At 43.8% G+C, this 18,137-nt stretch overlaps 2 protein-coding genes across 7 annotated transcripts in view; one reads left to right on the top strand and one right to left on the bottom strand.

The window, feature by feature from the left end:
* Window positions 1-457: 457 nt before the first annotated feature.
* IGSF10 (immunoglobulin superfamily member 10) lies at window positions 458-15,513 on the top strand. The gene is made up of 7 exons (XM_057421799.1): window positions 458-592; window positions 1,015-1,259; window positions 3,087-3,216; window positions 5,086-5,476; window positions 6,168-10,232; window positions 11,310-12,210; window positions 13,227-15,513. The coding sequence occupies exons 2-7, from the start codon at window positions 1,066-1,068 to the stop codon at window positions 15,133-15,135; spliced, it is 7,590 nt and encodes a 2,529-aa protein (XP_057277782.1). The 5' UTR covers window positions 458-592; window positions 1,015-1,065; the 3' UTR covers window positions 15,136-15,513.
* Window positions 15,514-17,217: 1,704 nt separating this feature from the next.
* Window positions 17,218-18,137, bottom strand: part of MED12L (mediator complex subunit 12L) — a 150,801-nt gene continuing 149,881 nt past the window's right edge. For all 6 annotated transcript variants that reach the window (XM_057421792.1, XM_057421789.1, XM_057421788.1 and 3 more), the window contains one exon: window positions 17,218-17,983. In XM_057421792.1, coding sequence (XP_057277775.1) covers window positions 17,931-17,983 — 53 coding nt within the window. In that variant the 3' untranslated portion in view covers window positions 17,218-17,930. The remainder of the gene's footprint in view (window positions 17,984-18,137) is intronic.

Consider the following 18,137-nt stretch of genomic DNA (forward strand, 5'->3'; position numbering starts at 1 on the left):
TTGTTAACTATCTGGTAATCTTTTCTAACACTTTCTTTCTTTAGAAAAGTGCCATCAACCTCGCCTGTGGCCCCGCAGAACCCGGGGAGCTGCAGCACTGGCAGAAGGTGATCCTTGCCCCGGCGCAATCGGCAGCCGTTCTAACGGGCCGCCGGCCCCTTTCCCGACACGAGTCCCCACTGGGGCAGTGGGGCCGGGGTCACCGGGGGGGGGGTCTGCAGGCCCCAGCACCCCCAGGCCCCATGTCCCCCGAGGAGCCACACTGGGGGCCTCTCCCCGTCGTCCACACCCCACACCCCCCCTTAGCCGCGCCGTCTCCGAGAACAGAGCCGGGCAGGAGCCTCCTTCGGCAGCCCCGGCCCCAACACCGCGTACCCCGCAGCGCGGCAGCGCCTCCCGGGAGGAGGAGCCGGCGGCGGCGGGACTCGCCCCGCCCGGCGCGGCTCTGCCCCGAGGTAGCGGCCCCGCCGGGCACTGCAGCCGCCGCAGAGGTCATACAGGTAGGGGCAGGCGGCGGCGGGGCGAAGCCTCGGATCCCGGGCGCCCCGCGGCCAGGTACACCAGCAGCGGCGGGCACCGCGCCCTGGCGCAGGTAGAGACGGGCGCCGGGCCCTGGGGAATCGCTGTGTGGCCGCAGCGGCCGCTCCCGCCGCGCGGGCTTTGAAATGAGTCAGTTTTGCTTGGAATAATTATTGGCAAGCGAGGAGCCGACGTGTTCCTTCCCGAGGATAAATTGCTCGCAGATCGATGAACGCTCCGCACAGTCGTGAGGTAACGACAGCCACATCCTTCGGTTTTCACGGCTGCTTCCTTCGAAAATGAAAACTTCACCTGTAAGCACCGGCACATCGCAGCAAGGCGAAGACAGTGTGAGGCTGTTTCTTTTAAATGACGAACGTTTTAGCACATTACACAGCTGGAAATACGAAGTCGTCTTGTTTTTTTAGCTTAAAACTGAGCAGCTCAACGTGGGTGTTACTAAACGCGTCTGTGTTTTGGTTTTTTTTTTTTCAGGAACCCATCTGCTCTTGCCGCGCAGGATGGTAGCATAGTGTTTTCTGCAGGATGAAGGCGCCAAGAGGAGGCAGGTGCTGGTGGCTGGGGACCTTCCTCGCCGCCTGCCTGGCTGCCTTTCCCGGCAGTACCGCCTGTCCCAGGCTCTGCGCCTGCTATGTCCCCACCGAGGTGCACTGCACGTTCCGGTACTTCACTGCTGTCCCACCGCACATCCCTCCAAACGTGGAGCGCATCAATCTGGGGTATGTTTAACATCAAGATCCTAAATGCACAGACCAGTTACCATTCAACACTTTGCAAAGCAGTAATTAATAGTTTCCAGATTTAGGGCTAAAATGAACCAAAGCAATAAGTAAATCTTAAGAGGTCAGTGCTCTGCTGTATTCAAAAGTAGTTGTAGTTACAGCTAGGAAAGCCTAAAACCACCAACACTAAGTGGAAATTTGGGGATGTATCACGGGCATGTAAGGACTTCAAAAAGTCTCGACCGTAAATGAATTCTTTTATATTACCCAAACATTTTGCATCTGCAACATGGAACTCAGAAGGAGTCTGAAACAGAAAGAATTGTTTCCGGGAAATGATAGTTCAGAGCTCAGGCAGTGGGCTGGAAAACTAGTACATGTGTTAAAATCTTCAGAGACTTTGCTATGACTTTAGCATGTCACACAATGCTGGTATCTGTGTGTTTATCTATCAACTTCATGGGAAATAACACTTGCCTGAATGTTTCAGCTTCCAAAGTGGTTCTGTTCTGTGGGTGGTTAAAAGGAATGGGGAACAAATTCTATATGGGCTCACTGACCTGTTAACAGGGTTTCCAACAAGTACAATCAAATTATGAGATTAATCAGCAATATTTGACTCATTCTTGCATCACTTTTGATCCGTATAACCTCCGAATCATCCAATATGTGTATGCAGAAAATGTAAAAGGAAGTTTTTGTTGAAGTTTTTCCCTTTATCTGCCTTATGCTTCCAGGCAACATATCCAGCTTCCAGCTCATGACTCCTCTCTGCCCTTTCCTTCCACTGATTTTGTCAGTGTTGTCCAGAAATGCTGTATGTAAAATCTGACAATTAAGTACAAGTACTTTTAGAGGGTTATGGGTTACCTTAGGAGGAGGACATGTGCCTGAAATACATTAATTACTATTATGGAAAGGCCATCTATCTGACTGATGATTTAATCTAATTTACTGTCACCACAGGGCATAGGAAGCGTAAAAGGACCATGAGAACAGTCTCTGCGTTAGCTAATCAGCTGATGCAAGGGGGTAGTAGTCATGAACTCAAAGGCATCACAGAGTAGGTACTCAGCATTTGCGAGGCTTACACACCTTGTACTAATGCTGGGACAGCATAGCATCACCACAGCCAATACTCAGGCTGGCTAGACTTAGATACAACCGATGGCCAAACCTCCCATAGCAGTGCAGCTCTAGTGTGAAGGGTGTTCTGTTTCATTTTTAGCTTGCTGTTTAAATCCAGCCTAGTCTATCCATACTGTATGTATACTCACGGAAAATAGGGGAGGCTGAGGCTACACCTGCATTAACAAGTTGTGGGCAACACCGAATACCTGCAGAATGGGAAGAAAACTCAAGATGTAGCCAGTGCAGGGATGGACTGCCAAGCACTCTTCAGAACCCACGTGCACTGTAGCTGAGGCCCAGCCACCATCGCATAGGTCCCAGGAGGCAGGTCACGCCCAGGAGCCCTGGTTTTACCTGAGCCTCAGTGGACAGCAGAGGAGGCTCGCTCTTGTTCATGGACCTCTCTGTGATGCTGTAGTGTTGGGAAAGCCCTCGATTGAAAGAGGCATCAATGTATTACCAACCTTCACCATTACAGAAGCTCACAGCTCTTCTGCATTGAAGCCCAGACCTGGCTTCAATGAATTATTCCTGAAGGAATAGCTTATAATTTCATCTTGGCAGTCAGAGGTGCTGTGTACCTTTATGCATTTCCAAAGAGTTGTTCTTTTGTTTTGGTTTTGTTTGTCTGTTTGAAACTTGTGAAGTTTATGTCTGACTAAACCCAGGTCTGGGATGAAATGTTTGTTACAGATACAACAGCTTGCTCAGACTGACAGAAACAGATTTTTCTGGCCTAGAGAAACTGGAGTTACTGATGCTGCACAGCAATGAAATAAATACAGTCCCTGATAAGGTGTTCAATGATTTATATTCATTACAGGTAAGAACTAAATGACCTAATCTTAATTAGGAGATGACCTAATCTTAATTTTTGTTCTGACTTAAACAGTTTGCAGTAATATTGATAAATGGAAGCAGACCAGCAGTATGTAGCATTTTGGTTTCCTATTTCTTATTGTATCCACGTGAAAGATGAGGGAAATGCCTTTCCTTCCCAGGAGGGCATCCGAGTACAGTTTAAAGAGCGTGGCAGACATATTGGTAGGTACCTGTATCTTAAAGGACAACTGCAGTTTAAACTCTTGTTCACATGAGGGAGAAAGACTGCAGAACTCCAAGTACTGCAATTGTGGTAGGAAACTTGTATTTAGTTAATCTGTTAGTCGATTTTTTATCTTTTTTTGAGGACTTTTTGCCATCCACATTTCCCTTTCCCTTCAGGACATTATAGCCCTGTCCCTTTCTGTCCTTCATTAAAAATTGGCTCCTACTGAACATATTACATATAAACATTTAAATCCTTTAAAAAAACCTTGGGTTTATAATTTAGTATGTATTTGTGGACTTCTAAAATGCAGTGTTTGATGCCTGTTTTGTTCTTTAACTGAAATATTTCCTATTTATAAAATATTGACTATATTTACGTGTATTTTGAAAATTAGTAAATGTATGGTGTCATACAGGGATTCTGAAGCTGTCATCTCAGTATGTGCCATGTAGATACTCATATATAAAGAATTACTTAGATGATTATTTAGGAACAGCCATTCCCAACTAATTCAATGTACAGATAACACTTATTCTCCAGTTAAACTTTCATCTAGAGCTGTTGTTAACTGCTACAGAGCAGTAACGATGTTTTAGCTGTGATGAAGTAAGAACACAAGAGACCTGAACTGTTCCAACAGAAAACTCGGGATTTGCTCAGTTGCTGGTTATAGGATTAGGAGGGAAAAGCAGAAACCAGAGAAGCTGTGGAGCGTACAGATCTCCAGGTTGCATTAGTGCATACAAAGGGTAGCTCTGTGCCTGAAAGCTTGCTTGGTAACTCCTCACAACTGACTTAATAAAATAAGCTTTATGGAGTCCAACAGGCTTTCCCTCCCCTATCAACAAGGAAGATGGCAGCACAATTACAGACAGACTCATAGAATCATTTTATCATAGATATTTCTAATGGAATTATATTGGGCAAGTAAACTTGAACATTTTTGTGATTTTTCTACTTCTCAATAGTTTTCAAAATACAGAATTCGGACTGCAATGGTAGAATTCTAACAGGAAAAGTAACAACGAAAAGGGTGTCTTGGGCACCATATTTTATCCCTCAGCAATATGCCAGGTTTGTGCATCTCAGAGTTACGAATTTGACTTTTATCCAGTCAGCAGCAACATGGCACCTGAGAGCTAGGGTTAGGAAAGTACACACCTCAGATGACACAAATCCTGAAACTTGGGGCACACTTTGCAGATTCTGTTGGTTAAGCAGAAATCAAAATAGATTCTTGCATGCATTTTTATAGTCATAACACTGGCTGGAACAAAAATCACTACCACAGCTTATGGTCAAATTCTGCTTCCCCTTTTCGTAAGCGTAGCTTAATTGGGATGGTTTTTATTTCTTTTTTTTAACAAGAAATAAGCATGGTTTTATTTTATTTTTTAATCACTGCATTTTGTAAATGTGACTGCAGAAAGGTCACCCTGATGGACTGTTGGAACAAGAAGCATCCTTTTAGTCCTGCAACTAACATTGCATTTACTTCTCTTACTAAGTTTTTCCAATCAATCGCTGCCATTACTGGTCTGGTGAAGTCCTTGACAGGGTAACCATCAATCAGAATGTGTTAGGAGTCTTAACAGTATAACATGGCTTAATATTATACACTTATTACTTTTTCATCAACAGGTCCTAAAAATGAGTTATAACAAGGTCAGAGTTCTTCAGCAGGATGTTTTTCATGGTCTGAAGAGCTTGGTACGACTGCATATGGACCACAATAAAATTGAGTTTGTAAATCCCTATGTTTTCTATGGACTCACATCACTGAGGCTGGTCCACTTGGAAGGAAATCTACTTAAGCAGCTTCATCCAGATACTTTTGTCACCTTGTGCTATAGCCAAATATTTAAAATATCCTTCATGAAGCACATATATTTGTCAGACAACATGCTGACTTCACTGCCACAAGAAATGTTTTCCTACATGTCTGAGCTAGAGAGCGTTTACCTTCATGGAAACCCATGGTCCTGTGATTGCAACCTCCAGTGGTTTGCAGAATGGGCAAAAGCAAGACCAGGTGAGCTAAAGGCTTTGTTTATGCTTCTAATCATGTTATAGCATCTTGCTCTCTCTGTAACTGTCCTTTATTCATTTGTTTATTCTCCCAGAAAAGACTGGAAGACAGGAATTTTGCAGGTGCATGTAATCAAGATAAATAGATTAATAGCAGTCAGTTTTCCAGATTAAATGAATTTAGTGGTCTTAACCTATTCCAAAGTGCAGCTTAATGGAACACTTTCCTTGGACAGTCCAAAGCTTTTGTGCCCAGGGGACTCCACAGGGAATAAGGAAGCTAATTTTTATGTAACTGGTAAGAATGAAGGCTACATTGTACTTGATTTTTCCAAACAGAAGTAAGGAACAAGACTCAAGAACTTTTTCATTTGCTGCTCTGAGCAGAGGTTGCACATGATAGCATAGTGTCACTCTCGCCTTGCCAGAACCTGTGTCGCTCAGAACCAAGCTACAGCCGGGTACCCCAACAGAGCCTGCCTTGCACCATGTAGAACTGGGACAGAAGGATTCTGTATGGGGCTGCAGTAGCAACAGTCCTTAGGCAGTTTCACCAGAGAAAATTCATAGGTTTTCTTAGGTTACTTTAAGACTAACTTTGTTAAAATTCAAGAGAACAACCTGCTGGTAGTTAAATGTCTTTTTAATACTAAAATTCATATTACAAGAGCTTACGGCATTTTTCTTTCCTTCAGATGTTGTAAAGTGCAAAAAAGACAGAAGTTCTGGTGCTCATCAATGCCCAGTTTGTGCTAATCCCAGAAATCACGAAGGGAAAAGCTTAGTGGATGTTCCTTCTGCATCTTTAACCTGCACTAAGCCAGCCATACATGACTCCCTGAAATTTAAAAACCTCACAGTACCAGATGATGGGGATTTCAATTCCATATCTCCCAAAGAATTCATAGCTCCTATAGGATCCATGGTTTTGAACATGACCGACCAAGCAGGAAGCCGAGGTAACTTGGTTTGCAACATCCAAAAACCTAAAGAAATGTCTCCCATCTCATTTGACAAAGATGGCAACAGTACAGTGCTCAAAACAGTGTTCTCAGCATTTCTGGTATGTGGCATTGATTATGAGCATATTCAGCAGCTGTGGAGCATACTGGCACTGTACAGTAATTCTCCCTTAAAACTGGAAAGGAGTGCCCTAGCAACTAACGTGCCTTTTATTAGCTACAAATATAAACAAATCTACTCTGAAAAAGATGAACTTTTTACCAATATAGAGACTGAACTGAGAGCTGATCCACCTTGGTTAATGCAAAGCAAAGTGGCATTACAGCTAGACAGGACAGCAACCACACTTAACACCTTGTACATCCAGTACTTTACGGATGCTCAGATTATTTTGCCCAGTGCTAACAAAAGAGGAGTAAGAAATAACTGGGCCATCATCTCCAGGGACAACAAAACACGAACAGAGCACACTGTTTTAGTGGGGGGGACAGTAGAACTAGAATGCCAAGCAATTGGAGAACCAGCTCCTGCAGTAGAGTGGATACTGGCTGATGGGAGCAAAGTTAGAGCTCCTTATATCAGTGAGGATGGGAGAATCATAGTAGTTAAAACTGGAACATTCACATTACGGACAGCTGATACTTTTGACACTGGGCTTTATCACTGCATAGGCACAAATTACAATGATGCAGATACTCTCACATTTAGAATTACTGTGGTCAATCCTTACGTGGAACACAGCAATGTAAATGGAGCCCAACTTTCTGCATTTGTTGGCAGCACACTCTACCTTCCCTGTACATCCACTGCTGTTCCAGATGCTTCCATTAGTTGGGTATTGCCTGAGCATGAGATTCTTCATCTTTCTGTAAGAAACAAACATATTTTTGACAACGGTACCTTAAAAATACAAGGGGTAACAGAGCAAGACAGTGGGTACTTTCAATGTGTTGCAGCCAACCAGTATGGTGTTGATCTTTTGGTTTTCCAAGTGCTAGTTAGAAAGGATGAAACTGCTCTGAAGAAAAAGCAGATAGTTGTGGGAGAATGGGAAGAGGGTGATGGCTCTGGCAATGCAATGCTGGCCTCTGCTACAACACAGAAATATCCTCTAGCTACTCTAGCTCCCTTGACAGCTAATCAGGAATCTGCTGCCTCAGCATTCAGAAATCGGATTGCACAGACTGCACATAAAAGGAATGGCTACAGGAACATGACTTTCAGGCACTACAGGAACAAAATAAGCAGGCGGCTCAGAGGACACAGAAGGCAGTTTGTTTCCTCAGCCAGGAGAGTCGACCCACAGCGCTGGGCAGCCTTTTTGGAAAAAACAAAGAGGAACTCAACATCGATGGAAAATAGAGAACTTGCAACAAATCCACCTATTGAAGTCCACACGTTCTCAGATTTACCTGGAATTGAGGAGGAAACATCTGGTGATCTTGTATCTCTAGAAGAAGAATTCATGATTCCAGTAACAGAGACAGTCCCGGTATCTACTCTGGGGAGAGCAACAGAAAACATAGTAACTGCAGGGCCTGAGAGAATCATGAGTAACACTCCTGCTATTAAAACCTCTCTCCTTGTTCCAGAGGCAGTAACTCCTCTCCCCTATCCATTTTCACAGTTTCTGTCATCTGACAGCAGAAGGCCACAAACATATCTAAAACCTACAATTACAAACTCATGGGAAAGATCTGATTTAAGTCTAATATCAGCAAGTGGTGTAAAACAATCAACTCATCAGCAAATTCAGATTATTCAGAACATTACAACTCGTACACCCCAGGCCCCGCAGCAATATGGAAGACGAAGGAAAATTTCTGGTAGGAGGCGAATTGTTAGACCAGGACGTATTCCAAGTATGAAAGAGCACAGATACGATTTGGGGAGGCTAGGATCTGTCAGAGGAAATACAGCTGTGGCTGCAGATGTTCAACTGAATATGAAATATATGTCAAATTTACCAACTTTAAATAATTTAAGCAGCTCCATCAACCCATTTAGCCCAGAAGCACCTCTGTCCTCCCCCTCGATCACAAACATGCCATTGGAGCACCCAGCAGGTACTCCACAAAATACAGTGTTCCTCAGGAAAGAGGAAAATGAAGCTAGTGAAAGGGAGAAAGATACTACAGTCATGACTTTCATTGTGAAGGCCACCCCATATACTCCTGAATGGCAATTACAGAGCAGTGCTCCATTTCAGACAGGGACCAATACAGTCCAACCTTTTACCATCAGACTACCAACAGCAGCAACCCACACAGCTCATGTTGCTACAGATATTACGTATACTGTAAGCACTAAGTTATCTTCTACCCTTGAATCAGTCTCACCCAGCATTAAGCCTAGAATCTCACCAGAAAATTCCCAAAGAGGAAAAATTACTTGGGAACTTCTCATTGGAAATGGTGCGCAAAAAGAGGTTCTGAAGAAGCGACCAAAACAACAGACGGATAAGTTTCCATCAACAGAGGTATCGACCATGCATCCTAAAACTACAACATTGTTATCTGTGTTCAAAACGTCTCCTCTGCACTTTATGCCTACTTCAACAGGTGGGAATCACAGCAATGGTTTCTTGTCTTTAAACAAACCCATTCATTATGGCAATGCTAAATCAGAACATCTTCCCACTGCAAAACTGCATTCTTCCTCTAATCCTGCAACTAGTGCCACCAAAGAAATGTATGTAACTCATTTGAAGCCAACAGTTCGACCTGTTATTGCCCCTCAGACTGACACCAAAATCACCAAAAATAAAACATACAGAATGGGAAAAAAGAGAGGTCAGAGGAAAAGGCTCCTTACGACACCTACTTCACAAAGCATGACTGCAGGCCACAGCACTGCAGTGATTCTGCCTATGAATACAGCCGTGCCTGTCATGACAACAGTTAAATCACTGACTATGCCTACAAGTCTTATGCCTGCAAAACCTCTCTCTGAGAGTGTGAGTGCAGTCTCAATGGCAGAAGTGCCAGCACTGTGGATCCTTAACACACCAGATGCTCGTCAGCTCACGCCTGCAGCAGCCATGGAGACACTGGCTACCCCTGTCAAGTGGAGGAACAGCCAGTCAGCTGTGCTACCACAGAGCCCCACCACACCAATCCAGACAACAACACAGCTTTCAAAGCCTTTCAGCACCCCAGGCACATGGCCTGCCACAGCCTGGGTGGCAGCTGGGTCAGAACCTGCTCAGCAAATTGAAGCCACCGCAACAGCAGGTGAACAATCATGGCCAAAACCAGAGAAGAGTGTTACCCAAGGCAACCAAGTAGCACAGCCCACATTCCCAGCAAGAAGTGTGTCAGGTGTTCCTGCTGCTAGCACAGACATCACTCCTGCCAGCATCCAGCATCCCACCCCACCACCAGCCCTCGCAGCAGTTGTGCCTCCTGCACATAATGAGAGAACCAACTCACCTCCGTGGGGGGCAATCAAATTCTGGCAGAAGCCATCTGCTAAAGTCACAGAGAGGGCCAACACACTGGCTATCAACACACTGACCATGCTGAAGTCATCACAGATCGCAACTCCACATGTGCCTCTGTGGGGAAGTGATAAGGACAGTTCTGTCAAAGGTTGGTCTGAAAAGAGGCAAGATCAAGAAACTACCACCCCCATTCCTATAGCCTTGGACTCTTTGAGCAGAAAACATTTGGCAAAACCCAGAATAATTGGAGGAAAATTAGCTGCTTTTACTGTACTAGCTAATTCAGATGCTTTTATTCCTTGTGAAGCTACTGGTAACCCTCATCCAACAATACAGTGGACCAAGATATCAACAGGTAAGCTCGATAAACCTCTCTAGAATTTACCTTCCATTACAGTCATGTAATTTGGCAGATTTATGTGCCAAACCCAAGTATTGCATCATTTCAGAGTACCATGAAATATTGGTGAAAAGATGAACTTGGAGACAGTAAAAAAAGACAGATATCCCCAGACATCTTCTGGAGTATCTTACTAATACTGATGAAGTAGTTATTTATGGAAATTAAAAAAAAATATATCTATAATATACATTTAACTATAATTCTGTGCTTACTGTGAGAAGATTTCAGTATTTATTGTATGCTACTGGCTATTTCAGAACAGTAAGACAAGTAAAATCTGTCTGTGGTAACAAACCATCAAATCAAGTTAAAGCTGTGTTAAAATCATAGAATCATAGAATCGTTAGGGTTGGAAAGGACCTTAAGATCATCTAGTTCCAACCCCCCTGCCATGGGCAGGGACACCTTACGCTAAATCATATCACCCAAGGCCTTGTCCAACCTGGCCTTGAACACTGCCAGGGATGGAGCATTCACAACCTCCCTGGGCAACCCATTCCAGTGCCCCACCACCCTAACAGGAAAGAATTTCCTTCTTATATCCAATCTAAACTTCCCCTGTTTAAGTTTTAACTCGTTACCCCTTGTCCTATCACTACAGTCCCTAATGAAAAGTCCCTCCCCAGCATCCCTATAGGCCCCCTTCAGATACTGGAAGGCTGCTATGAGGTCTCCACGCAGCCTTCTCTTCTCCAGGCTGAACAGCCCCAACTTCCTCAGCCTGTCTTCATACGGGAGGTGCTCCAGTATTTTTGAATACGCAAAGCCTAGTCACGACTATGCTTGATTGTTTGGATATGCAAAGTCTCATCTGCTTTATCCAAACTTTGTCTCTACTGAGGGCTAAGTTTGGGTTTTACTTTAAAGCTTTGTCACTATATGCAAAATATGATTATTTCTGTCTTCCTCACTATTGCCTTGGTTATTTGGGCAAAGTAGATGAGGGTGGGGAAAGCGTTTTCAGGGGCTGAGTAAAAAGAATCAGGAGAGATTCTGACATGCTGTGCTGGTGTCCCCTTGCTTCTGTAGGGACCGATGCTCCAGAAAGCCGAGGCAACAAAGGATGGATAGTGTTTGCCAATGGCACGCTCTTCATCACCCGGGTAGGCCTGGAGGACCGCGGGCAGTACCTGTGCACGGCAGCCAACCCACATGGTGCGGCACGGCTCCAGGTCACGTTGTCGGTAGTGGACTACCCACCCCGCATCACCGGCAGCAGGTGGCAGCTCCTGACCGCTCACTCCGGAAAGCCCGTGGCAGTGAAGTGCAAAGCTGAGGGCAGGCCTCCTCCCACCATCTCGTGGGTTCTAGCAAATAAAACACACATCTCTGACTCCTCGGCAGGAAATAACAAAGTTCACATGGAAACAGATGGCACTTTAATTATCAAGGAAGTCACTGTTTACGACAGGGGCCTCTATACATGTATGGCTAAAAACACAGCAGGCACTGACAAGCTGATTGTAAAACTGCAGGTCATTGCAGCACCTCCTGCTATTCTGGAAGAGAAGAGAGAACGTGTTGAAGTAATGATGGGGGAAAATCTGAAACTCCCTTGCACTGTCGAAGGGAATCCTCAGCCCACTGTCCATTGGGTCCTCTCTGATGGCACAATGGTGAAACCCCTGCAGTTGGTAAATGCAAAGCTCTTCCTGTTCTCCAATGGGACCCTCCACCTCAGCAGTATCACCTCTTCTGACAGTGGGAATTACGAGTGCATAGCCACAAGCTCAACTGGCTCAGAAAGGAGAGTGGTGAGCCTTGTGGTGCAACACAGAGATACACTTCCAAAAATAGCTACTGCCTCTGAAGAAATGACTCTCTTGAATTTTGGGGATAAGTTGCTTCTGAACTGCACAGCGACTGGGGAGCCAAAGCCCAGGATCATCTGGAGGTTACCTTCCAAGGCAGTTGTTGACCAGTGGCACAGGTAGGAGTCTTTTGGTTCCCCCACCTCTTGGAAACTTCAAACACCGTCTTCCCTGGTGCTCATTTAAGAGATTGTTACATCACTGAAACAATATATTGGGAACTAAATTCACTTTTAAATGTTTAACAGTGGTGAAATATCTGTGACAATGGCTTGTTATTACGCATTATTCTATTACATTACTATATATTATACAATATATATTACATTATTATATTACACATAACAGGTCACATCAGTTGTCATAAGTTGGTGAGGTCTTACCAAAATGGATACAAGTCATATTTGAATTAAGGAAACTGATGTTAATCATGTATTGGCTGAATGGTGTTATTTTATAGGAGGAACAGTTATTTATAAGAGGTTTGTGAAGTGGGACTCAGGAGAAAAAGGCTTCTATAGTTGACTCTGCCAAGTCAACCTTTGAGCGGCTCTCCCCATGGCCCCTCCTACAGTAACACTGCACCTTTGCTTTGGGAGCGACAATCCCAGATTAGGATGCTCCTTGCAGGCTTACAAGAACTTGCAGCTGGGCTGAGAAATGAGGTCCAGGTTGGCTGTCTGCTGACAGGCAGTCAGAAAGCCATCACCCAGTGCTGATTGTCATTCTGGGCAAGATGCAGCAGCACTGCCAGCTGCCCTGGCTGGGCCAAGTGTTGTGGGTTGTCCGCAGGGGGAAGAACAAGGGAGATGAGCAGAGGCTGGGGGAATCAGGGACATGAGGTTCAACAGGCTCATTTGTTCACAGAACAGCTTTTCAGCAAGGCAGAGGTAGCATGGTGCAGCTTTGCACACCTACATAGGGTCAGCAAGCACACAAGCATCAACATAGCAACAACAGCAGCAACTGCCTCAGGTTAGAACCCACTGGGTAGGTGGTGATTGGGACACAGTGCCTTTGGAGAGAACATCTGTATCGTGTCGTTCTATTAATACTGTCAGTCACTGTCAGTGCTCAGTATTTACTTCCAGCATTTTGCTCCATAATTCTTTTCCTCTTTCTCTCCCCCCAACAGAATGGGAAGTCGAATCCATGTCCACCCCAATGGGTCCTTGGTTATTGAGGCAGTTACTGAAAAGGATTCAGGTGACTATTTGTGTGTTGCAAGAAACAAAATTGGAGATGATCTGATATTGATGAAAGTCAGCATCACAATGAAACCAGCCAAGATTGACCAGAAACAGTATTTCAAGAAACTGGTGCCATATGGAAAAGATTTCAGAGTGGATTGCAAGGCCTCTGGGTCACCCACACCAGAAATATCCTGGAGTTTGCCAGATGGGACAGTGATCAATAATGCAATGCTGGCAGATGACAGTGGGCACAGGTCTCACAGGTATGTCCTCTTTGACAATGGAACACTGTATCTCAACAAAATTGGAGTAACAGAAGGAGGAGACTATACCTGCTATGCTCAAAACACCCTGGGGAGAGACGAAATGAAGATACACATTGCTGTCATCATGGCAGCCCCTCAGATAAAGCACAGTTACAAGACATACTGTAAAGTGAAAGCTGGAGATACGGCATTACTGGACTGCGAAGCTGCTGGGGAACCCAAGCCCCAAATATTCTGGTTGCTACCTTCCAGTGACATGATCTCCTCATCAACAGACAGACATTTCCTGCATGCCAACGGGTCTCTGTCAGTCAGTCAAGTCAAACTGTTAGATGCTGGGGAGTACATGTGTGTGGCTCGTAACCCTGGAGGGGATGACACAAAACTGTATAAACTGGATGTTGTTGCAAAACCGCCTGTCATAAATGGTTTATATTCAAACAAAACAATCATGCAGGTGACAGCAGTGAGGCATTCAAAGAAACAAATTGATTGTAGGGCAGAAGGGATACCTCCCCCTCAGATTATGTGGATCATGCCTGATAATATTTTCCTAACAGCTCCATATTATGGGAGCAGGATTGTAGTACACAAAAATGGAACACTTGAAATTCGGAACATAAGGCCTTCTGACACGGCAGATTTTATCTGTGTGGCACGTAATGATGGTGGGGAGAGTATGCTGGTGGTGCAGCTGGAGGTACTGGAAATGCTAAGGCGACCAATGTTTAAAAATCCATTCAATGAAAAAATAATAGCAAAACCTGGGAAAGCTACCACATTGAATTGTTCTGTGGATGGAAACCCTCCACCTGACATAAGCTGGATGTTACCTAATGGCACATGGTTTTCCAGTGGCATCAAGACTTCCCAGTTTCTCACAAGAAGCAATGGTACCCTTACGATCTATAATCCTGATGGAGACAAAGCAGGAAAGTACCGCTGTGCTGCCAGGAATAAAGTTGGCTACATTGAAAAGCTGATCATCCTGGAGGTTGGCCAGAAGCCCAGTATTCTCACTCACCCCACGAGGCCAGTGACAGGCATTAGTGGGGAGTCGTTGTCGCTTCACTGCCTGTCTGATGGGAATCCTAAACCAGCTACGGCATGGACTCTGCCAGGTGGGCACGTGCTGGATCGACCACAGATTAACAGGAAGTACATACTGCTGGAAAATGGCACATTGGTTATACGAGAAGCCACCATTCATGACAGAGGAAATTACGTGTGCAAGGCCTACAATAATGTTGGAGATTCCTCTGTAACCGTTTCTGTCATTATTGTAGCATATCCCCCAAGGATTATGAACAGGCCACCACAGACCATACACACAATGCCTGGTGCAGCTCTGCAGCTCCACTGCACAGCACTGGGAATACCCAAACCAGAAATTACCTGGGAATTACCTGACCACTCAGTAGTGACTACAGGTCACCAAGGCCAAGCATCAGAGAATAGAGTGCTTCGTCCTCCGGGGACGTTACTCATCCAGAGTCCCCAGCCCTCAGATTCTGGCACATACAAGTGCACAGCGAAGAACCATCTTGGCAGTGATTTCACAGTAACATATGTCCACATCCTTTGAAGTAAGAAATACTGCGTGAATGATGTGTTAACAAAATCTACAGCTGGACTGAGTTCATTCCTGGGATAAGTTTAATCAAAGGCAGCCATAGGCATTCAAGTGCCTAAAAACATGTACAGGATTCAGTCTGCAATGACTGTGCAAAAAAAGAGAGGAAGGACTTGAGGAAAGTAAGGTCTAGCAGCACTACTGAGAATTGGTTCTTTAAATTAAAACAGACTTAAGGCATTTTACTCTGCCACCAAACATTGAATATCAAACAGTTACTTTCTGGAAATGTACCTAGAGTTCTTCAGTAAAGGACAGACTTTTTCATATTAGTTTCATACTGTCCACCATATATGACTATCAGGAGCATGGGTCACATAAAGCAAGGGTACCTGAGAACTAAAAAGCTGATTTTTTTATTGTGATGCAGGTTACTTTCTCCATGTGTTTGAAGAAAGTTTATTTTGTTTGAAGAAAGTTTTCATGTTTAAAAAATATTTAGTATTTTTTTAATAAACTATCAATGGTGAAAAGAGTAGTAAAGTATTTTTAATAACACAGCTCTGTTTCACATTTGGGTTTTTTTTGCAGAACTTTGGAATGATATATCCAGAACAACTTCATTCTTATTTTTAAACAAGAGTACACTCTGTTTAGAAGAAGTATATGGACCACATATAGAAACACTCCACTCCTGGTTGGTATAATTTTCCTTCTGTATGTGAGTGGAAAACACCTTTGCAGTGATAGGCAATGGCTCCCTATATGTTGTACACTAATGAATCACTGACTGGTGAAATGAATCATTTGACTGGTCAAATAAATCTTTGGAAAATTAAGCCAGTAACTAAATCTCAGTTTCTTATCTTCTTCCTGAGAGATAGGTTATTGTCAGGGCAGCGTGGTCAAAATACATGCAATTCAGCATTTCCCCTTAAATTTGCAAATTGAAAATTGCAAAAACCCATGCATCCCATGGAAGCATTGCCACTGTCCCTACAACCCCAGCTAGTACACAGTAAGGTACCACTTACAAGTAGGGTCCATTATGAACCCCTCTGGTGCTTAGCAGCACCTGAGCTGCCTACAGCAACGTCTTGGCAGCAGCACACACGCCACTGTTGAGTAGTAGTGTAGTAGTAGCCACAAAACAGTTGGATTACACAAATCTCGCTGGTTAACATCTGCAATGGCTTTAGCTACTATGAAGAACAGTAAATCTCCTTAACAAAACCTGAATGTGAATAATTTTTACATGAGTAAGACTTACCCAACTACTGTAAAAGCCAACCAAAACCTACTTTTCTACAGATTTCTGTGCCTGGCTGTGCTGCCTCCCAGGGCCCTGGAAGCTATGCAGGGCAGTCTCCCCTTCCCCACAGAACATCAGTCTATGGTACCAGCTATAAATTCTTTGTATGGTAAATGAACCAAATTGAGTTAATACAAAGTTACAAAATATTCCCCTGTATATGCTAAATACTCTGCATGTTCCACTTTCAGAATGAATGCCTTTAAAAAAAACATACAGACGTAACTCCTGAATTGCTAATATATTTATACTGTTTTTTTCAGCTATGAGTAAAGTTATATTTGGACAGGTTTAGAGTAATAATGATTTCTTTGTGGTAATTTTGATTTCAAATTTACTTGTGGTTTTGCACTCAGCTGATAGCACTTAACCCTCACACCACTGAAACTCCCTCAGCAATCAAGACTCCAGCCCATACCTGGAAATACTTCCTGTGCAACAACGGCAGCGGACAGGGGTATCAGTAATGACTCATCTGGGTCAACTTCAGTGGAAAGAACTGTGTATTACAGAACTCCTGAGGCCGCAGATATGACTGGTGTCTTTTCCACCCTCCCTCTGTGAAAGCTGGTACAAGGTTTGGTACTGAAGGCATAGGGCGAGACACAGGGATTTGTTTTCTGAGGCTTTGCCAGAACTCGGAGATTTCCTTGCAGGAGTTGAGCAGAACTCGGAGGTTTCCTTACAGGAGTTGAGCAAAGTCCTCGATGCAGTGCCATGCTCTCCTTTAGCACTGATCACCAGTGCGCTTTGTATTAAAAAGACCAAATAGGAAACACTGCTACTTCTAGTAGGTTTATTAACATTACACTGTGTCTTTTAATATAAACTTTAAGAAGTTCTAATACAACCAATAAAACCCACTTCAGCACCTTCTTACCACAATAAGAGCAAGAGAAAATTGGTACTTTAAACAAAGAACTTCATAAAGTGCATATGAAAACTGCAGTCAAATAAACAATTTAAATTGATGCTTGTTCTACCAACAAAGAAAGAGGTGAACATTCTAATGAACAAATTAACTTCTATGCCAGAATCAGAAGTGCCTTTCAGTTCAGTAGTTTGGTCCAGTGCAGTTCTTTTCTTTTTTTTTAAAAAAAAGGGAAAAAAAAAGGAACAAAACCAAAAAAGCAACAAAAACCCCAAAACAAAGAATATATAAAAAGAAGTGTTTCCCACAAACAAGTCCAGCATTCTTTGTCCACCTTAAAAGTAATAGGACCTAAAAAGCACCAAATTCATAAAATCTGCAATAACATTCTTCAAATAGGCCCACAAATTCATACATTTAAATCTAGTTAAATGCAAAAAAAAATCCCCTACCCCCAAACCCACCTTGTTACATATTCACATCAACTGCAGCACAAAATATAATTATTGAAATAATAAGAGAAGAAAACAAAAGTCTGCTTTCTAGCAATAACTAGTGCATTGACTTTTGAATGTTCTGTTCTTCAGTGCAAACATAGCCTTACGCCTCCCTCCCATCTCCAGCTCAGAAGTGTGATGGGTGCCCATACTGGTTCACTCCTGGCTGTGGCTGGTTACCTGGTGGATAAAGCAAAGGGAAGTGATATTGCCTCACAGCTGCGTTCCACAGCAGTACAGAAAACATGGGTGTTTCATGCAGCAGTAGCTGACTTAACAGTCACGGCACTCCCTTACACACCTAACACACACCAGAGGTGCTCAGTTCCCTGGG

Source organism: Pezoporus wallicus, unplaced genomic scaffold (genome assembly GCF_028554395.1).
Source record: "Pezoporus wallicus isolate ANWC-B61680 ecotype Strahan unplaced genomic scaffold, APGP_CSIRO_Pwel_v1 scaffold_7402, whole genome shotgun sequence".
Taxonomy (NCBI): domain Eukaryota; kingdom Metazoa; phylum Chordata; class Aves; order Psittaciformes; family Psittacidae; genus Pezoporus; species Pezoporus wallicus.

Bases quoted from the DNA above. Each gene is read 5' to 3' on its own strand.
- IGSF10 (XM_057421799.1), top strand. From the start codon at position 1,066: ATGAAGGCGCCAAGAGGAGGCAGGTGCTGGTGGCTGGGGACCTTCCTC. The intron at 1,260-3,086 runs GTATGTTTAACA...TGTTTGTTACAG, and splicing joins GTGGAGCGCATCAATCTGGG to ATACAACAGCTTGCTCAGAC. The intron at 3,217-5,085 runs GTAAGAACTAAA...TTTCATCAACAG, and splicing joins ATGATTTATATTCATTACAG to GTCCTAAAAATGAGTTATAA.